General features: G+C 32.3%; 1 protein-coding gene across 1 annotated transcript in view; it reads right to left on the bottom strand.

The window, feature by feature from the left end:
• The window catches only part of LOC108567804 (FERM and PDZ domain-containing protein 4), a 56,561-nt gene that overhangs the window by 3,992 nt on the left and 33,908 nt on the right, over positions 1-18,661 (bottom strand). Inside the window, exons 3-7 of the mRNA XM_017928492.1 lie at positions 4,296-4,415; positions 2,330-2,513; positions 1,768-2,265; positions 401-660; positions 44-338 (exon numbers count right to left, since the gene is read on the bottom strand). Of these exons, the coding sequence (XP_017783981.1) occupies positions 44-338; positions 401-660; positions 1,768-2,265; positions 2,330-2,513; positions 4,296-4,415 (1,357 nt within the window). The remainder of the gene's footprint in view (positions 1-43; positions 339-400; positions 661-1,767; positions 2,266-2,329; positions 2,514-4,295; positions 4,416-18,661) is intronic.

An 18,661-nucleotide genomic window follows, 5' to 3' on the forward strand; every position in this document is an offset into this window, starting at 1 on the left:
ATGTATAAAATCTAATCAACTGTTATGATTGTATATAAATTACCACCGAATTTCTGGAGCCCATTATCTGACTGATCCCGAATTTCGGACTGACAAGGATGACGCGTTCCATCGAATCTGCGCGAGGACCCGCCGAGAAACACTTGGCTCCATAACTTGGTAGCTGGTTCACTAAATCCAAATAATGCAACTTAGCCTGAAGAGCTGTCAACTGTTTGCCAGGTCCAGCCATGCTGGCGTGCATCTTCAGGAAATGTGCCACCAGTTTTCGCACTTCTTTACGCTTCATCTTCTCCAGCAACGAGGCGGGTACAAAACGCTCCAAACCAAACTCCTTCCTAGAACAACAACAACATACGTTCATGCAACTGTAAGGCATCAATGAAAGCGCATAACTCACTCTACGACTTTAACGGTCAATTTAGCAGCTTGCATGTTATTGGCGAGAGCATGCTGATAGACGTGCAGAGCCGCCAGCTTTAAGGCTGTATCGTACTGCAACTCGGGCGCGAACCTCTCCTGGATAACGTCGTTACAGCATTGAGTAAAAAGATAGTCGAGGGCTGCCAAGTCCTGCTGGGCCAAAGAAGCAGCGGACGTCGGTACAAAGGCTATCCTGTACAGACATCGCAACTTGTGGGCGCCCGGCCTTGAAGCAATCTGTGTAAGAAAATCACCATGAACGATGGTGATAATAAATGTCGTAAACAAGAAACTACGTGAAATATTTCGTAAGCGAAAAAATCATTAGGTGCAAAAATAGTTTTCAATGATTAGAAATATAATTTATCAAATTTATGTTCCTAGCATTAAGTTTTTAACTGCAATTTAAATTTAACGAGATTGGCCGCTTTCCCAGAAATAGTTGATTTCGTGAGCAACTCATTGTTTTTCAACTATATTTAAACAACACGTGTCGCATTGTTAGTCTTTCAACACCTTTAATTTGAAATACTAAAAATATACAATAAAACCATATTGTAACATTGAAAATTCTTAATATAGTTTTGTATACAAAAGAAAACAGCTGCAAACGTAGTGACATATTCTAAATTAAACAAAATAAAATAAAAACATTTTAGTTTCGTTAGTTGCAAAATTATCCTCATTTACTACAGTAACATTCAACAGTAACCCATTTATTATGAATTAGTCACGCAAAACCAATTAATCCAATTAATTAAATATTATTTATATATGAATGAAATAACAAAGATTTTTTTTATGTATCTAAGCAAATGTTTTATTATATTTTATAAAAACGCGTCAAAGTTAATTTATTAAAAGACTCATAATTTTTAAGGTACTTTTTGAACATAATGTTTAAGATACTAAAATTGTTTATTGTTATATTTTTTGTTAACCAAAACTGTGAATATTATCAAAAAGTACCATAGAAACTTGGAAATGAAAAATAAAATCATGTTCTGATGTTTTGGAATTATTTCATAGCGCAGATTACGGTAATATTGAACACATTGGTTAAAAAACGCGGTGCAGTGTGTATTTTAATCATGCTGGGTTAGTTAATGATGGAGATTCATCATCTCTGGTATAATTGTGCATATATATAGAATTATTATGTAAATGTTCGCATGATTGAACAGTGCCTATTGTTTCGTTGAGTACAATCGAAGAGAGATATTACTGACAGATATTGTGCTATATCAATATGTAAGTATTGTGTATTAGTCTGACATGAATTCTATGAACCGTAAGAATTCCAAATATTAATTACAAATACATATATATTTTAGCAGAACTCACCCTTGCCAGAGTGTCGGATGGATCGAGAAGGGTGAGCTTGTTCCTCTTCAACGATTTGATATGTTCAACGACAAGGCTAAAATGCTCGGTGGCGTTAAGGCATAGTTTTGTCTGCAACGATTCGACGACATCCTGAACGGTAGTCCATGCGTCGTACTTGAAAGACTTGGTTTGCCCGTTCTCCAGAAAGACCTTGAGGACGTTGGCCATCGGTGGCACGCAGAGGTCGCCCAGCGAGAAGGCTGACGGAGGAAAGAGTGGCGCTCCATTGACGCAGACGCTCTCAGCGAACCTCACACGACTCGGCTTTGACCTGAGCCTTGCCCTTTTGCTCGCCGACAGCAGGGTCGACTTCCTTGCGCCCCGCTGTTCTGAGGGCTGACAGACCACCAGGCTGACGCTGGATGGACACGCACGGACCAGAGATATTACGTGTTCTCTTGGTGCCAGCTTCACGTCTTCACCATTCACAGAGATTATTTGATCACCTGGTAGAAGCTGCAGTAGATGAAAGGGCAAAGAGTTAAAGTGCTGGGAGACTATGGAGAGACGAGATACCAACCTTATCCACGCTAGGTCCTCCTTCTGTCACGAAACGAACTATAACGGGCTTCTCTGAGCCGGCTACGAAACCGAAACCAAGCGAAGGTGACCTCTCAAGTACCACTACCCGGGGCTCCGGCACTTCCACGGGCATAGATGATTTCACCACCGGGGTCTCGTATGTTGTTGTCTTATTCACATGGCTAAGGCAATAATAATATGATTAGCATCATCTGATAGTTGACGAATAACAATTTACATAATGCAAATCCGTGTAACACCCGAAATCCTAACACTAGAACTATTTTTATGATCTATTTCTACTCTCAATTCTACTCCTGAAAGTATGATTTGAATAGATTACGTTTGTGAAATATTATATGAATTCGAATATTGAGTACAAGATTTAAAATACAGTTTTTACATTTGCACTCTTTTACAGTTTTCTATAATAGGACTCTTACAGACCGAAAACACTTTGTTACAATGTTAGGTTTTAATAAAACGTATTTTTACGTAATATACACAGTTAATATTGATAATTCTGTAGATTTTATAATATTACACATAGCATAATTATCAAAACCTAGTTACAAAATGATCAAAGCTGTCATCAAAGAGTCGACCTAAAATCAACGACGAGTGAACAGATTAATGACTAAAACTAATGTTCCATATGTCATAGATCCCACGGGAGCATTTTGCCTGCAACGCAACCAGATTACCGTTTAATTTACTATCATATTGCTTTTTAAATAATATCATTCTAAAGAACAAACGTTTCGTAATTTAATAAAATAATAATTTAAATTAAAACGTAGAATTTAATTATACATGTAATCACGAATTAGAGTATTTGTACGACGAAAATGCGATTAGGGGCTGAGAGTATTACGAATATAATTACAGTTGATTACAGTTACAGGGTATTACACCTTGTAATTGTAATTATCTTAGATTTAGCAAATATGTAAATTTCACCGCATAACAGTATTTGTAAACCCGTCCTGATTCGATTAAATGTAGGATTCAGATGAAGTATGAAAGTGTTACTGCTCAAATACATAACTTGTGAAATACTCTTAGCAATTAGGGACAACACATTTGTTGTACAGCTATGTACAATAAATATATTGAGTCGCAAGGCAAAAAGGTTGAAAAATGCAGTTCTAGATCATCTTTTGTTGAATATCAAATTGACTTTTTAATTAAACACGAAACAGCCAACGCGATGATTGGACAAAGACCCAAGCATGCACTCCAGGCTAAATCTATATCCTTTATCAAATGCTTTTTGTTTTATGGGGAATGGGAATAGTCCACCAGAACTAATTAATAGAACGACGATAAACGTTACAAATAATAATATTGCATTGAATTATAATTGTAAATTGTCAAAATAATAAAATACATTTTGTATAATGTCCAGTACAGCATTTTTTGGACGTATAACGAAATATTGTGAAATGCCGTATAGCAAGGTATAGGTCTAATTTTGTTTTCAAACAAAAAAGTGGAACTACATTATAAAATAAGCACTTAAACTAAAATTAACGAAACTTTAAATTGTCATCGTCAATAATAAGTTTAGTGACTCAACTCCTTCAGTTTTATATTGTATTATGGTGTTAGTCTTGTGTCAAGACTTGCAAATCAGCTCCACTTTCTACGACAGTGACATTCTATTTGGTGCTTGAACGTTGCTGATGGACGTCAATCTGTGCTAATATCATACATTTTGAAGTGCAGTCAGCGCTCACTTTTAACATTCGTTTGTTAATATTTACATAGTACATCATTATTTAAGGCTCTACAAGTCATAGAGCCTTATTCATACAAACGTAAAATAGTATTTGATCATTCGGCTGTAGTGCACGGAACATTTATATTATGTAATTTAATTTTTATTAAGTTCATGTATTTTTTTAAACAAAATATTAAAAAAAAACAGCTGTATTTTTATGAAATGTTGAAATAATACTTACTTCACATAGTATGATCTTCCGGAATCGTCGACGGCCCTCTCCCAGCCGTACGGAAGAGAATCCTCGTCGGACTTCCAAGCTTCGGCTGGCGGCAGCCATCCGGCCGTCCGTGTTACGTGGCTGCAACAAAGAATTTTCCTATGAAATCATCGCTCGGCATAATGCATAATGGGCTCTGCATAAAGGCGAATGCGGAAAATGCTAATTTTTCAATTCGCTCGTCCATTTATAATATGCAATTCCCCTTTTCAACACAGGGCTAAATCCATCAAACGATGCTGCACACAAATGGCAAAACAGCGTTTTCAGCAATTCCGTTTCGAGCCTAATTTATAGTAAATTATCTGTATTTTTTCATGTAAATTGCATTACGACAATTAATTAATTGTATAATTCAGTCAACCGAGTAAACCCATGAAAATTAGTGTAGTTTGCGTTTGAATTGTTTTCGATAATTAATGATCCTGCAGCAAATCCTGCTCAAAGAGCAACTTAATATCATGCTATAACGCGATAATTATCCGCCATTGTCCTGACGTCCCCGTCGTTCTCGTTCACCGATGAAATTGAGAGTAAAAGAAGAAAAGAAAAAAGTCATCAACCCGACCTTTGCCGATCAAAAAATCGGAAACACGTTTCCATAATGACAGACTTTAATGCCAACTTGATCCAACTCCATCGACAATCGTTCCATAATTACACCATTATTATAAGCATTTTATATGGATTATGATTTTATATAGAATTAATTGCAAGTGCGCAGTGGAAAGTTTCTCTCCACTTCTTCGCGCTTCGAGGCCGAATAATCTTCGTCCTTAGTCTATAATGCAAGTCTCTTTCTCGATATCGATTGCGACGAATCAAAGAGTACTTTAACAATTCCCTACAAACGTAGGCGGAGATGAGGAGCGTGGATACGGCTTATCGCATTTATTTATAAACCGCTTCAACTCCTCGGTACCAGCAACAAACAGTCCCCGGGTTCAACGAACGTCCTCCACTGAATCCGATTGAGTAACCATAAATGTATCCATCGGGGATCATTGTTGCGCGCAGTATGCATCTCTTGCGGATGATCCATCCGTCCATCTACAGTAGGCTATCCAATTCATTTGATAATCCAATCAATCCCTTTGCGAAATTCAACAATGCTGTTGATTAAGCTGACGATGTGGTTTGTTTATCGCGGCTCGACCAAGTGTTTGGTTTTCCTCTTCAGGGTGAATCCCCAAAGTCCTTCCTCCCAGCACGTGTTTTGGTCGGCACCGCAAATGAATCGAGACGCCTCAAATAGAATAACTAAATCGTCTCTCCGAGAGTCCAACTATATTCACGTGAATTGTTTAGTGTCCTCGCTTAGATTAGACACCAAAAACGGGCGAAGCCGTGAAAGAAGGCAAGACCAAAGTGCATCTAAATCTATTATTAGACGGACGTGACGGGAATAGAACGGATAGGATTTATCTGTTGTAGGTGTCGAGTTTTGGACACGATTTTAGAAATCCTACACCTAGCGTAGCTTCAAAATTCATTAGCGAAACATATTAATCATACCTTAATTTGACTTTCATCGTAAAAGTTATAACTGTTTACGTAATTAAATCATGCAGATTCACTTATAAAATAGCATTTTAAACTTAATTGCATCTTAAACTTGATAAACGTCAAAACATTGGCATTTGGTTTAAAACTTTTTAAACACAATCTTACACAAAATTAAATAAAAATTGTTACAATTAGAAATTGAAAAAACAATACTTTAAATATAAGCAAATTAAAAAATCTCAAATATATAAATTAACATATTTAAAATATTATCAGTAGTAAATCACAACATCCTTTGTTAAACTGGGAAATAATTATTACTAAACAATGTTTGGCAATAAAGGTTAATTATTATCATATCAAACTATGCTCAGACTTTGTTGGCTCTTTAGTTTTAGGCAATTGTTGGAACTCGTAATTAACAATTTACCTGAAATTTCCGTGTTCAAAGGAAGTAAAATTATTTATTTCCAAATGAATCACTTTGATCTATAATCAGCAATATTGAAACGTGATCTATAGAAAAGGCGTTGTCGTGCAGAATTTATATTTTAGTACTAACGACAGATTTTAATTATTAGTATTTATCTAAACCATTTTTATTTCAATAGTAGAATAATTTGAAATAAAATGTATTAATCAATACATATGAACTCGCATTTTAGTAGAGTTTTACGACTTTTGAATGCAAAAAGGATTTGGAAAAAAGAACATAAAAACAAAACTTCTATATATTTAATTCTAAATTTACGGAATTTTCTGGTTGAGATTTTATATTGTCCAAAATGCAATATTGAAGAAAAAGGAAAATACTCTTAAAACGACATTAAACAATTATTTAGATAAACTGTATTATTAATCAAAACAAGTAGATTTGAATTCATTATTATTTGACAAATAAGATTACGGCTCTGTTGCGTATAGTGTTTGTAGGCCAATCTTAAATATTTAATCTTAATCATTTAATTCTGTTCAATATCTGCAAGTATTTTTTTATAATATACCATTTTTGATTAAAAGTTTAAACTTAACGATATTTTTTATGTGCGAATTTCTGCGTCTTACAATAGCTTTTTTTTTCTATAATCGATACTGACTATCACTCTATAGATATTCCCTTTACGTTTAGTAAAGAATCCTTATAAGTTAATGCAGGTACATTATATTTTTCTTTTGTTTTGTGCTTCAATTTCTTTCTTTAATTTTATTTTACATTAAATGGTACATTTAAATCAAATATAATAATTGTTGTATAATTAATACCTAAATACTACAGTACGGTTTGAAAATTTCAAAACGAACTAAATTTTAATTGAGCAAAATAAAAAAAAACATAAAATATCGTTTTTTTATAATTTGTCCAATCAAACATCTTTTTGTGAAGTATATTTTTATGCGATTTTAAAGGGTATGTAGAAATTTGTTTCTATTTTGAGTTAAATAAATATATATAAATATATTTAATTAATAAATCAATAGTTTTATTTTCTATATTAATATATATATCTATTCGATTTTGCTTTGTAATGGTCTGAAAAAGTACAAACTAAAGAAGTTTCCAAGGTTTTAAAAGTATTAATAATACAATGTTTTACTAGATATTGAAGATAAATTAATTTAAAGGAAAACAATTGGACGTACAAGATGTAACAAAGTTTGATAATTGTATTTCTTTTTACAAAGTTTCTCGAACTAAGTTACCTAACATTTCTGCTGACATATAAAACTTTAAGGTTTGGAGTAACATTTTTTTTTAAATTAATAAGTAATATGTGCGTCCTAATTCTTAAAAAATACATGAAACTAAAAGTGAAACAAACGTAGCACCAACAAATATTTTCAAAAAGTTTATGTTTTGTCAGAAGTTAATTCATGAAAACGAGACACTAATATACACGTAGTTAGAATAAGTTCATCATGCAAACTTGGTGCCAGCTACGAGGTATCTTGTATAAATATGAAGGGAAAAATATATGTTCACACATATTTAATAAAATATATAAAATAACTGATGTGAAAACGCAATAGTGGTTTTGAAAGGTAACAACATCGTCCACCATAAACATAATTAAATAATGCTACGTGATTCTAGCTGAGAAAAAGAGTTTTCAATAAACACCGTACTTTCACAATTATTATTGCGCCATAACATCAACATTGAGTAGGGTTGCCATACGTCGGTAATTTCCCGGATATAGCTATCTTCTTCATATTTAGCCACTTAATAATATAAAAAATATTGTAACACGACGGATGATATCGCGTACGATAAAACAAAATATAAATTATAAAAAAATCTTTAAAGTCGGCTTGGGCGTGAGTTTCGGACGTGGGACGATTCTGGGCGCCACTTCCTTTTCTCGAAAAGAAGAACTCCAAATACTGCTTCCTTATTCTCTACCGGGCTCCTTAGCCGTATTCCTTCACTGTTCTGAGCTCGCACATATATATCAAAATCTTCTCTACTGGAGACCCCAACCACCTCTATTCGCGGTTCGATCCGGTCTCCCCGAAATTCTGGAGACATCGTTGTACCTTGAAGAGTTGTTTACAGCGTTGTCAATTTACAACGTTACAATATATATAATCCTTTTTTCCTCTTGTTTGAACTGTCACAGTCCTAGTTTATACTAGATTTTAGATATTATTTTCCTTTTTGCAATTATGACCATATGTCCATAACCAAGCCTCACCTATATTTTTCTAAGTAGCCCAATTCATTGTTTGTTGTTGTTTTTGACCCTTGGTCCCATCTGTTTCTATTATCTCCAACAGCCCCTGATTACAAGTAAATTATAAGCATTATAGTACAGTGGAACCTAGCTTAACTAGCACCTCGCATAACGAGCATTTCGCTTAATGAGCAAAATGAATTGTAAAAAAAATGACTCGCTTAACGTGCGACATTTCGCATGAGTGATGATTAGAAAAGAAGTCCCGGATTGCACGCCTTCTACATCATTTTTAAAACTTGTGTACACATATTATGTATATTTTTTAATATATTAACCATCTTAGATTTTCTTTGTCATCTTTGTTTAAAACGAACTATACTTTGCGGGTCTATATTGCAAGCCCGACAACCGAAAGACCGTCTATTGAAATCCCGACTGTATCGGAATGATTTTGTTGAATTATTCATAATAAACCTTAACATTATGAAGTAATGTCAAATACAATTAGATTATTAATAGTTATTATTTATTATTAATAACAATTTGAAAGTGAATATGCTCCGGAATAATTTAAAAATGTTATTGTAGACATTTTCGTTATAGTCGGGATTTTAATATAGTCGGGATTTCAATACAGTCGGCAATTCAAACGTCGGGAATTTGATTGACGGTATTTCGATTGTTGGGCTTGCGATACTTGTGTTTTCTGTAAATGCAAAACACAAATGTATTGTGTCCAACCATTATTTTAATATATAAACACACTATGTACTTTTTTATATAAACAAATATTAAAAGTATAAAGAGACCTCCACCAAGTCCCCGAATTGATACAAGTAATATCAACAAATATAAACTCACTTCACCGTGCGTGGATTGGAAAACAGTTCATAGTGTTAGTGGTCATTCTAGTTACATCTTAGTATTGTTTGTGATAACAAAATTTCCAAAGTTGTGTTCAGACATGGTATTTGTGATTTTTTGTGCAAAATTTAATAACACTTCTATGTCTCCGAATAAAAAGCCAAAAATTAAAAAGAACCATATATATGAAAAGCAAAATCATTCAATTTACATTAGTTTATATGGGAAAACGTGTTTCACTATACGAGTAAAAATTCGGAAATTTTGGAACGGATTAAACTCGTGAAGCAAGGTTCCACTGTATTTACATTAAACAAGAACTTTCATGTTATTATATTTTATTAAAAAAGAAGGCGAAAAGACTACGGTCAATAGCACTTTGTTGATAATGGATGGGTATTATGTATTAATATCAATTTGCGTTTGTGCCATTATTTCTTTCGATAGTCTCAGTACTTTGGGTATTAAAAATAAAAGCTCCCTACGAATATTGTAAGAGATAGCGGTTAATTTGTAATAGAAATTCCTTAATACATTTAAAGTAGAAGCAAATTGTGTTATCGTTTCCATTTAAAGTTTTATTATCAATATAATGAAGCTAATAAATTGGTTTAAAATCAACTTTAGACATCTCTTTTATTGGCTCTTTGATCACCATAAAATATTTCAAAGTAATCGGCCATCATATGCTTGTTAAGTTTAAATTTTAAAAAATCTATTTGAAAATATTTTCCATACATAATTAAGTTCATAATAGTTCTTTGAAGTTGAATAAATTAGAATAAAAATTCTTAATCTGTCATCATGTTCGTGTGCCTTTTCAACTTGTATAACTGCGTTTATATGCGGCAGAGGGAGTGTCCCCTGAAGGGAGTTTACTAAATAATGGTAGCATTTGATGTTTGCAATCTTCAAGCCTGGAACAATATTGAAAAGAAGTCATGCATAAAAGCAAAGTGAGCACGTGCAGTCCGCCGTACCTGCAAATGGCAAAGGGTCGGTGGATGCGCCGGTGACGGCGTGGGGGAGTAGTCCTGTCTGTCGGCTCTTTCTTCCCATCCCTTTGAGTTAAAATGCCTCGGTCGGGTTCATCGAGATTAAAAGATTACCGGGCTCCGCCGCCCGAACACACCTTCTGCTCTTACCACCACCGCCACAACCACCTTACCTCCAGGTCCAACCGCAAAACCAGACAAAACGAACGGTTTAGGGCCATCGCGGGGCCACGATCGATAGCTGCGACGTGTCCTACGCCACCGCCCCCGCTATTATACATCTATACACACACACACACATATGCGACCATAATTCCATTTCCCGGATGTACACTTAAACCACTCAAAACGCGGAAGCAAGGAACACGGAGCAAGGAAAGAGTAGATGGAGAGAGTGAGAAGAAAACAAAGGCATGAGAAAGGAAAAAAAAAACTGAATGCCTGTCGCATCGACAACCACTCCATGACTCGCTTAACTCAATATACCAAGCCTGTTCAATTTACTTACGATGAAGCGTTCGCACGGAAAGCCTGATTCGCATCGAAGATGTCTTTTAAAATTTGAACGAATGGATCTTTAGGAATGAACGTTCAACAGGGAGAAGAACCGACACTGCTTCCGCTCGATCGACGTTCGCACGCACTCACACACACAATGGTGTAATTAGATAAGCCCGTTATTTGCGTTTGGATTCCATCAATTACCCGGATCGGAAAACTCGATTACTTGAGCCTCAGCAATAACAGTTAACAGGAAAGTATCTGAGTGTGTTACGTTTGTATCACGGATAATGTGTACTTAGGCATTGACAAGGGGATTTACATTTGGGATTTGTATCCAGAAAAAAAATCACATCTGGTTAATTCTAGTATATATTTTTCGGATTTACTCATTGTTCATATTGAATAGATTGTAAATAACAATACGATATAATAAATAAAATATATGGTTCATTTATATATTTTTTTATTGCGTCATTGTATATTTATTTTACAATTTATTCCTGTGAACATTAATTAAATCTAATGGCTGTAGACATTTGTTTTTTTGGTAAACTTCACATGGAAGTTTTTACCATTATACCAATATATTCATCATGACCGTGGATAGGCCGACTTATCCATTCGACTATTAGTCGCCATTAATTTATATGAATTACATTTATTTCTTTACATTTTATTTTAAAAGGTTACATTGCGAAGTCTAGTCCTTCGGATAATTTAAAATTCTATTAAGATTTTGATATTTTTATATCAGAGGCATCAGTTTTAGAGCCCCGAACGTTTAAGGAATTTAATAGACGATTTAAGATTTTGAAATAACATTTTTCTTATTAAAATTAAAGTTTTCTTATCCTCATCTGTATTTAACCGCTTAATATAACAATTGTTTGATAAAAGATTGTCTATATTTTTCCAATTTTTTATTGCCGAATTTCAATTTTCAATTTATTATGCATATAGATTATTGCAAACAGTAATTTCACAATTTATTATTGACATATCTCTTTGACTACAATAGTTACTAAATCATCATCAATTATTTTATTTACATAATCCAAATTTATTCAGTGTTTAAAATTATAAACAAGATATTTTCATGATACACGAGTATTCTCGCTCTTTAAGTTTATGCAAAAATTAAAATCCCGAGTTATCTCGGACTTTTAAGTTAAGCCGATAAGATTGAATATTTGTCAATAATGTGAATATGCACATTGATTTAGAAAAATATCTTGTGATCGTATTTTGCTAAACTTTTTGTACAAACGATTTTAACATGATTGTCATTAAAGATATGTTTATTAGTCGGTGGTCTTACAAATATTTGAGTTTGTTAGTCGTTTAGTGTCGGGTCATCACTAATGCAGAGAAGGGTTGACTTAATTGGGGCGCAGTTACATTTATGTAACTTGATCCATACAGGGACTTTGTGCCATATAATAGATGAGATTCTTGCCTAGATTATCACTCCTTTCATATAATTTCTCGTAGATATTTAAATACACTTTTAATTTTAGAGAGAAAAATGTCTTTTTATACTAAGATATTGCCTATTTTTTGTCGGTACTTTATCATTTTCATTTATTCTACCTGTAGAGTGATTTCTACTCGTATCGTAGAAAAAATTACTTTTACAATTTTCTCAAATATTCTCGAGTTTCTTTACTTCCTCTTACAACGCTGTTATTTCATTTCGTTCTCATATACCTATTATTTTCGAAACATTACTACTTCAAACTGTTATTTCCTATTGTATAATCACTCATCTATAGATACTAGTTTAATAATTATTCGTATTTTTCTAAAATTATATGCTTTTCATCTTGAATATTACCTATTATATTATATAACATACTTTAAGTTTATTTGTTTTGTCTTCCGTTTCTAAGTATTACCTGAAAGTAATCCCGCTTTGTCTTTACTCAAAGTTTTCAGTTTGTTAGAAAGTTATATTTTCCTTATTAAAATATTACCTTTAACAAGTATTTCTTTTTAATATTACTTAATACTTATATTACAAAGTGTTTTTAAAGCTGAAATTATTCAATTGCTTTCCCCAATCACAAATTAACTTTTATTTGGTTTCAATATTTCATAAAATTAGTTTATACTAGGGGAAAGTAATGCCGTTAGACAAATCATAAAACTTATTTATTACATTTTTTTTTGAATAATTCATGTTTGCAAAAATATTCTCTTTATTTTGTAAATTAAGTCATGTATTCATACACTGTGATTCAAAAATATTATGTAATTTGTATGTATAATAATTTTATTAGATTTATTTGAAACTTGATTAGGTTCCGACAATATCACTGACCGTTTGAAACAGTACTAATCGAGGACTTTAAAATTGCATAAAAATAAACCGCACAAATCGAGATTTGACTATATAGTATATAGCAAAAAAAAACATCATAATTTTGTGAAAAATTTATTTTGTTTTGAAATGTTTAAACCGGGCTATAGTGAATCCTGACTAATTGAAGTATTGCTATATATATCCTCTTTCAAAATATTGAATGTTTAACAAATTTCTTAAAAAAATATATTCAATCTCACTTCGCATTCAAATGAACCAAGTTAAGCAATAATCAAAGACTTTCAAAAGTGGAATACGGGAAAGTATCAAACTGTAGCGCCTCTAAAACTTGTTCTGCGACATTCGTCGGCTGCATGCAGGTAGGAATGGAATACGTTTGAAGAGTTGATCGTGATTTTCCTAATCAATTATGCAAAGTGAAGCTCGCATGTCGTGATGGCACGGTCCCATTGCAATCTACCTAAAACGTTGTGCGAGAAATTAACTGTCTCGAATCACGACACCGCGGGGATAAATAGATGATCACCAAGGAGACAACACCAAGCAGTGCCTTGCCAATGTCAATAACGCGTTCGTTGCAGCTCCAGGCTAATGAACAATTAATAGCAGTGAAACGACATCATAATAATGCTACACTCATACACAGTTATTGTCCAAAAGGGAATTTAATCTATATATGCCCTAGATTGTAAAGGGATACGAATTTAACAATGTGCAGAATGTAATGTAATAAGCAACTTATAGAAAAAATATATTTTTTAAATCATGTCAATATTGTAATTTACACTATTAAAATATCTCAATAGAAATATGTAGATTGAAGTAATGATGAATTTCTCACTTACTTTCTACTAAATTATAGAGTCGGTTTTAATTGATAGGAAATTTCTAGTGAAACTCGAAGAAGTGCAAATTAATATGTGACCAATTGCATTGGATGACCCACATGAATTTGTTCCAAAGTTATTCAGCAAAAGAAAAATATGATACTTTTACAATTGAATCCATGTATAATGACAATAGAACTTCACGAAAACTCGAGAAAATAATGTTATATTAAATTCATTTTTATTGAGAAAACTTGAAGGAGATTGTTGACGAAACCGTGCAAAACTTCAATACTCATAAAATACTGTTTACAAGTAAACAAGTTTACATATTAAATTATGATAAAACTACTACTAATAAGAAATATGAAAAACAAGTGTATTTTCAAACAGTTAGTTTTATATCGTCGGTCGAAGATTTCGGGCTACCTTCAAGAGATTCTTCCTACACAGAAAATTGTTCGGTCTGGAATCTTTGAAACCACTTGGAAGTTATCACAAGGGATGGCGCATTCACTCCATATGTATTTTGGCATTCTTGAAAAATTTGCATAGGCTTGATTTGTCGTTGAAATACGAAGAAAATGACAAAACGAATTTCTTGCTGTGTTGGTGGTGAAATTTCTACCGATCTTAAATCACTAACATTGCGTTTTCTCGTATCCAATCTTACCGATTTCTTGAAATTTGACATGAAATATCGTTAGACTTTAACCAATTGACAAACAACTTAACGAACATTTGTTAAACCCCTCGTATTTCATTATTCACATTACACAGATGCTAGCTGTTATTTATGAATTAACTAAAGTATAGATTAATTAACTGCTTCATACTTTAGCTCAGGGGTTTTCAAACTGTATTGTCCCAAGGCACATTTGAACCTATGTTAAACATTCGCGACACAATTGAATCTATAGTTAAACTTCCGCTTCACACTTAAACACTTATTGTAGTTTGAACTTTATAGGGAAATAGTTGAACTAATTATCTTTTACAATTTTCGCTGCACATCTAGACCCCGTCACCGCACACCGGTTGAAAATAACTGCTTTAACTATTCGTAATACATATTCCTTGAAATAAATAGATATTACACGCTATATACATTATTTAATTGTCTACAACAAAATTTAAAGTTTTTATATGTTAAATTGTTAGATTTTATATTGTATAAAAACAAGAAATCCTTTAAAATACTAATAATAATTACAAAATGTATTGTCATATGGTCAAGACCTACCCACGATTTAGTGAGCTCCGGTTCGAATCCTGGTCAAGCCAGGCCCTTTGTGAGCCCTATCGGTGCTTGCAGCAATAGGGCCATCATACAGTCAAATGAATGAGGTGGACCTTCAGCCATCATATGGACCTTCAAGTCGATGGACAATGACAGTGTTAAGGATAGCAGCAGATTCACAGTCAAAGGAAATCAATCAAATCCTCATAATGGTAACTATCCACCGGGATTATCCATTTAATGTCAACCGCGATCTTAAATTTACTCAATGTTCAGATTGATGAACAAATTGTGAATAAAATTATACGACATAAAAAAAATATGGTCAAGACTTTTTACCTACATTTAAAATATTATTTTTTTGATTTTCAGCAAAAACTTCATAACATTCTGTTGATATCAGAGCAATCTAAATTGATACTGGTTAAAAACTATACTTAGTCATAAGTCGTACAATTGCATTGCAATGCGCATTGTTGCCCTTAACTTATTTTTACAAATAAAATCATATCAGGTTTATCTTGAATATATTTTCTTTAAATATCGTATAGAAATGTTCTAAAACATAAGCAACAACTAGAAAAATCATATTTATGGTCATCATTACTAGATGATAAATCGTCATAAGAGCAAGACTTACAAATTGCAAATAGCAGTTGTGAAAGTAAAACATTACTGAATTAGTTTTCTTTTATATCAAATAAATGTACTTAATAATAATGTTAACGGAGATAGTCATATATAAACAAATAAAAAAATATAATGTATTTATTTAATCATAATAAAAAAAAAAAGAAATATTAATCACATTAATGTACTAATACTGATTATATTTCGTAGTACAAAAACAATTCATCGATTTCTTTTAGAAGAAAAAAGAACTACTCAATTATTATGATTGTGATTATGTAATCATGTTATCGTGATCCGTGTTTCAGGAGTCGATTAAATATTGCTCAATCTTAATAGTTTGCATTTTGATGGTTTCATTGTCGCATGTCTTAGCTGTAAATAAAATGCATGCGTTACATAATGCGATATTATCGCAGCAGCATTAAAACACCGCAGTACACGACACAATAATTACAAGATATATATAATTTATAGTTAAAGTTTAAACTATAAATTTTATTTTGAAATTATGAAACACTTCTCACGTACCTACAAGCAATGTTTGAAATATTAGTAAAATAATGTTTGAATTATGCCAAATTACTTAAAATAATAAAAAAATTTGGTTGTATTCGTAAAAATAGATTCTTTTATTTTATTTGAATGAATAAATCATGGAAATAACCATTCTCTTAACGTGTTGTAAAATATATTATTATAAACAAATTCTCCTAATATACCCAGTGATAAGCCAAACTGGTTGATGTCACCCCTTCAATCATGGCTGTAATTTGAATTGTTCGGTTTGGGAAAATCCGTAACTGATTCTTGTACTCAAAAACTTATAACCGATCGCGATTAAAAGTTTGCAGTATCGATATGTGCCCTGAGTTTCAACAATTGTCTGTTGAGTTCTACATTTATGTTACGAAAAAAGTGTAAAGTAGGGTGAATACAAAATCTGTAATTCGACTACATTAACTATGTTTTTTGATAGTTTATAGAAATCTATTAAAACCAGTTAATTTTAACTAACTTTTATTGACACATAATAAATTCCATACGCAATGACATTGTCAGTAATTTATATATATTTATTTAATTTTACATACATTGATATATACCTTTAATATTATCGCTTTTAGTATATCAGCGACAATACAAAATATGAGCAATATTTCATGAACCGATTGACAATTAATATAGAAATAAAAGCCAATATAGATAGTAAAAAAATAAATAATTTAATTTTAATTGCCTCGGACTTGCAAGAAATTACAAGTTGACATTATTGAATATCCATGTTCAAATAATGAGAATTACAAGTATTTTTGATATTTATAAAGCTAAATAAATTATTATAATAAAGATAAGAAACGTTTCAATTTTTTGAACAATTATTCTCCAAATACAGAGGAACCTCACTTAAAGAGTTTAATCCGTTCCAAAATTTCCGGATTTTTACTCGTATAGTGAAACATATTCAAAAATACACTCTTCTCATCGTCACTTGATTTTGCTGATTAAATGAAATGCTCTTTATGCGAGATGTACAATATGATAATGATGAAGGTTCAACAGTTTCAAAGTGTATTCTTTTGTAAAATATCTGTTGATTGATAATATAATATAAAATGTAAATATAATTATTATATTTAAAGTAATTTATAGATTAAATTGCATACAAAATAGTACATTTTATATTGTGCATTGTTAATTTCTGTTACTACAAATATTTGTTCTCGGGGAAAATCATCTAAAAACGTAGCAAATCCGATATATCCATTATGCCCTATATAATATTTATTACAATATACGCCCATCGCGCGCTCAGCAAAATGTTTAATCCTTTGATCGCATCCATTCAAACCCACACAGTAATTCTCGGAAAAATAAAATAAATCCATTAACAAATCCTATTACTCATTTTTAATATAATAGTTATTGCAATATACGCCTTTTTGTGCGCTCAATCAAACATTTAATCCCAAATAATATTTCACGGAAAAATAAAATAAATCTATTATCAAATTCCATGGATACATTACTTTTTATAAAATCATTATTGGAATATAAGCTCAACAAAATACTGAATGTCTGAATCCCAAATATTATTTTACAAAAAATAAATAAATGCATGGCTTCTTTTATTATATAATAATTACAACAATGTACGGTGCGCACTCAACTTTCCAATTGCATTTCTAGTTTTCAGTTCAATAATCACCAGAATTCCGTGTTGCTTTCATGCAGTTCTCATATGATCGATAACGATTGCAACCGTGCTTCGAGCCTTTCGTCAATGCGTGTCATCACGAACGCGCAGTGTCTTATTTGGGTCGAATCGACATACCAGGCATTCCGATTCGATTGCTTATACGCATCCTCAGGTCAATTGAACAAACGAAAACAAAAAAAACGAACCAAAATAAAAAGACATTTGAACGTGCGACAAACCGCTTTGAAATTAATGAGACCGATTAATCCAATTACACGTTCGTAAATGCGCGTTAAACCTGTCGCCTTAGAGAACTTAAAATTTAATATGAAAAATACCGGTCTGCTCATAATATATTATAATATTTTAAAGTTAATGAATATGCACCGCTACACGATTAACACTTTTTTGTTGTTGTTGTTTTTGGGTTCTTTCGCTTCGTCATAATTTCACCATTGTTGTGCCTCGTCCGCAACAGGCTTCGAACGTTGTTGTTTTTTTTTTCGTCTTTTTTTTTACCTATAAAAATGTACATCGTTCTTTTCCTTCTTATTCTTCTTGCG

This window comes from Nicrophorus vespilloides, unplaced genomic scaffold (assembly GCF_001412225.1).
Source record: "Nicrophorus vespilloides isolate i.1.1-1 unplaced genomic scaffold, Nicve_v1.0, whole genome shotgun sequence".
In the NCBI taxonomy this organism is placed as follows: domain Eukaryota; kingdom Metazoa; phylum Arthropoda; class Insecta; order Coleoptera; family Silphidae; genus Nicrophorus; species Nicrophorus vespilloides.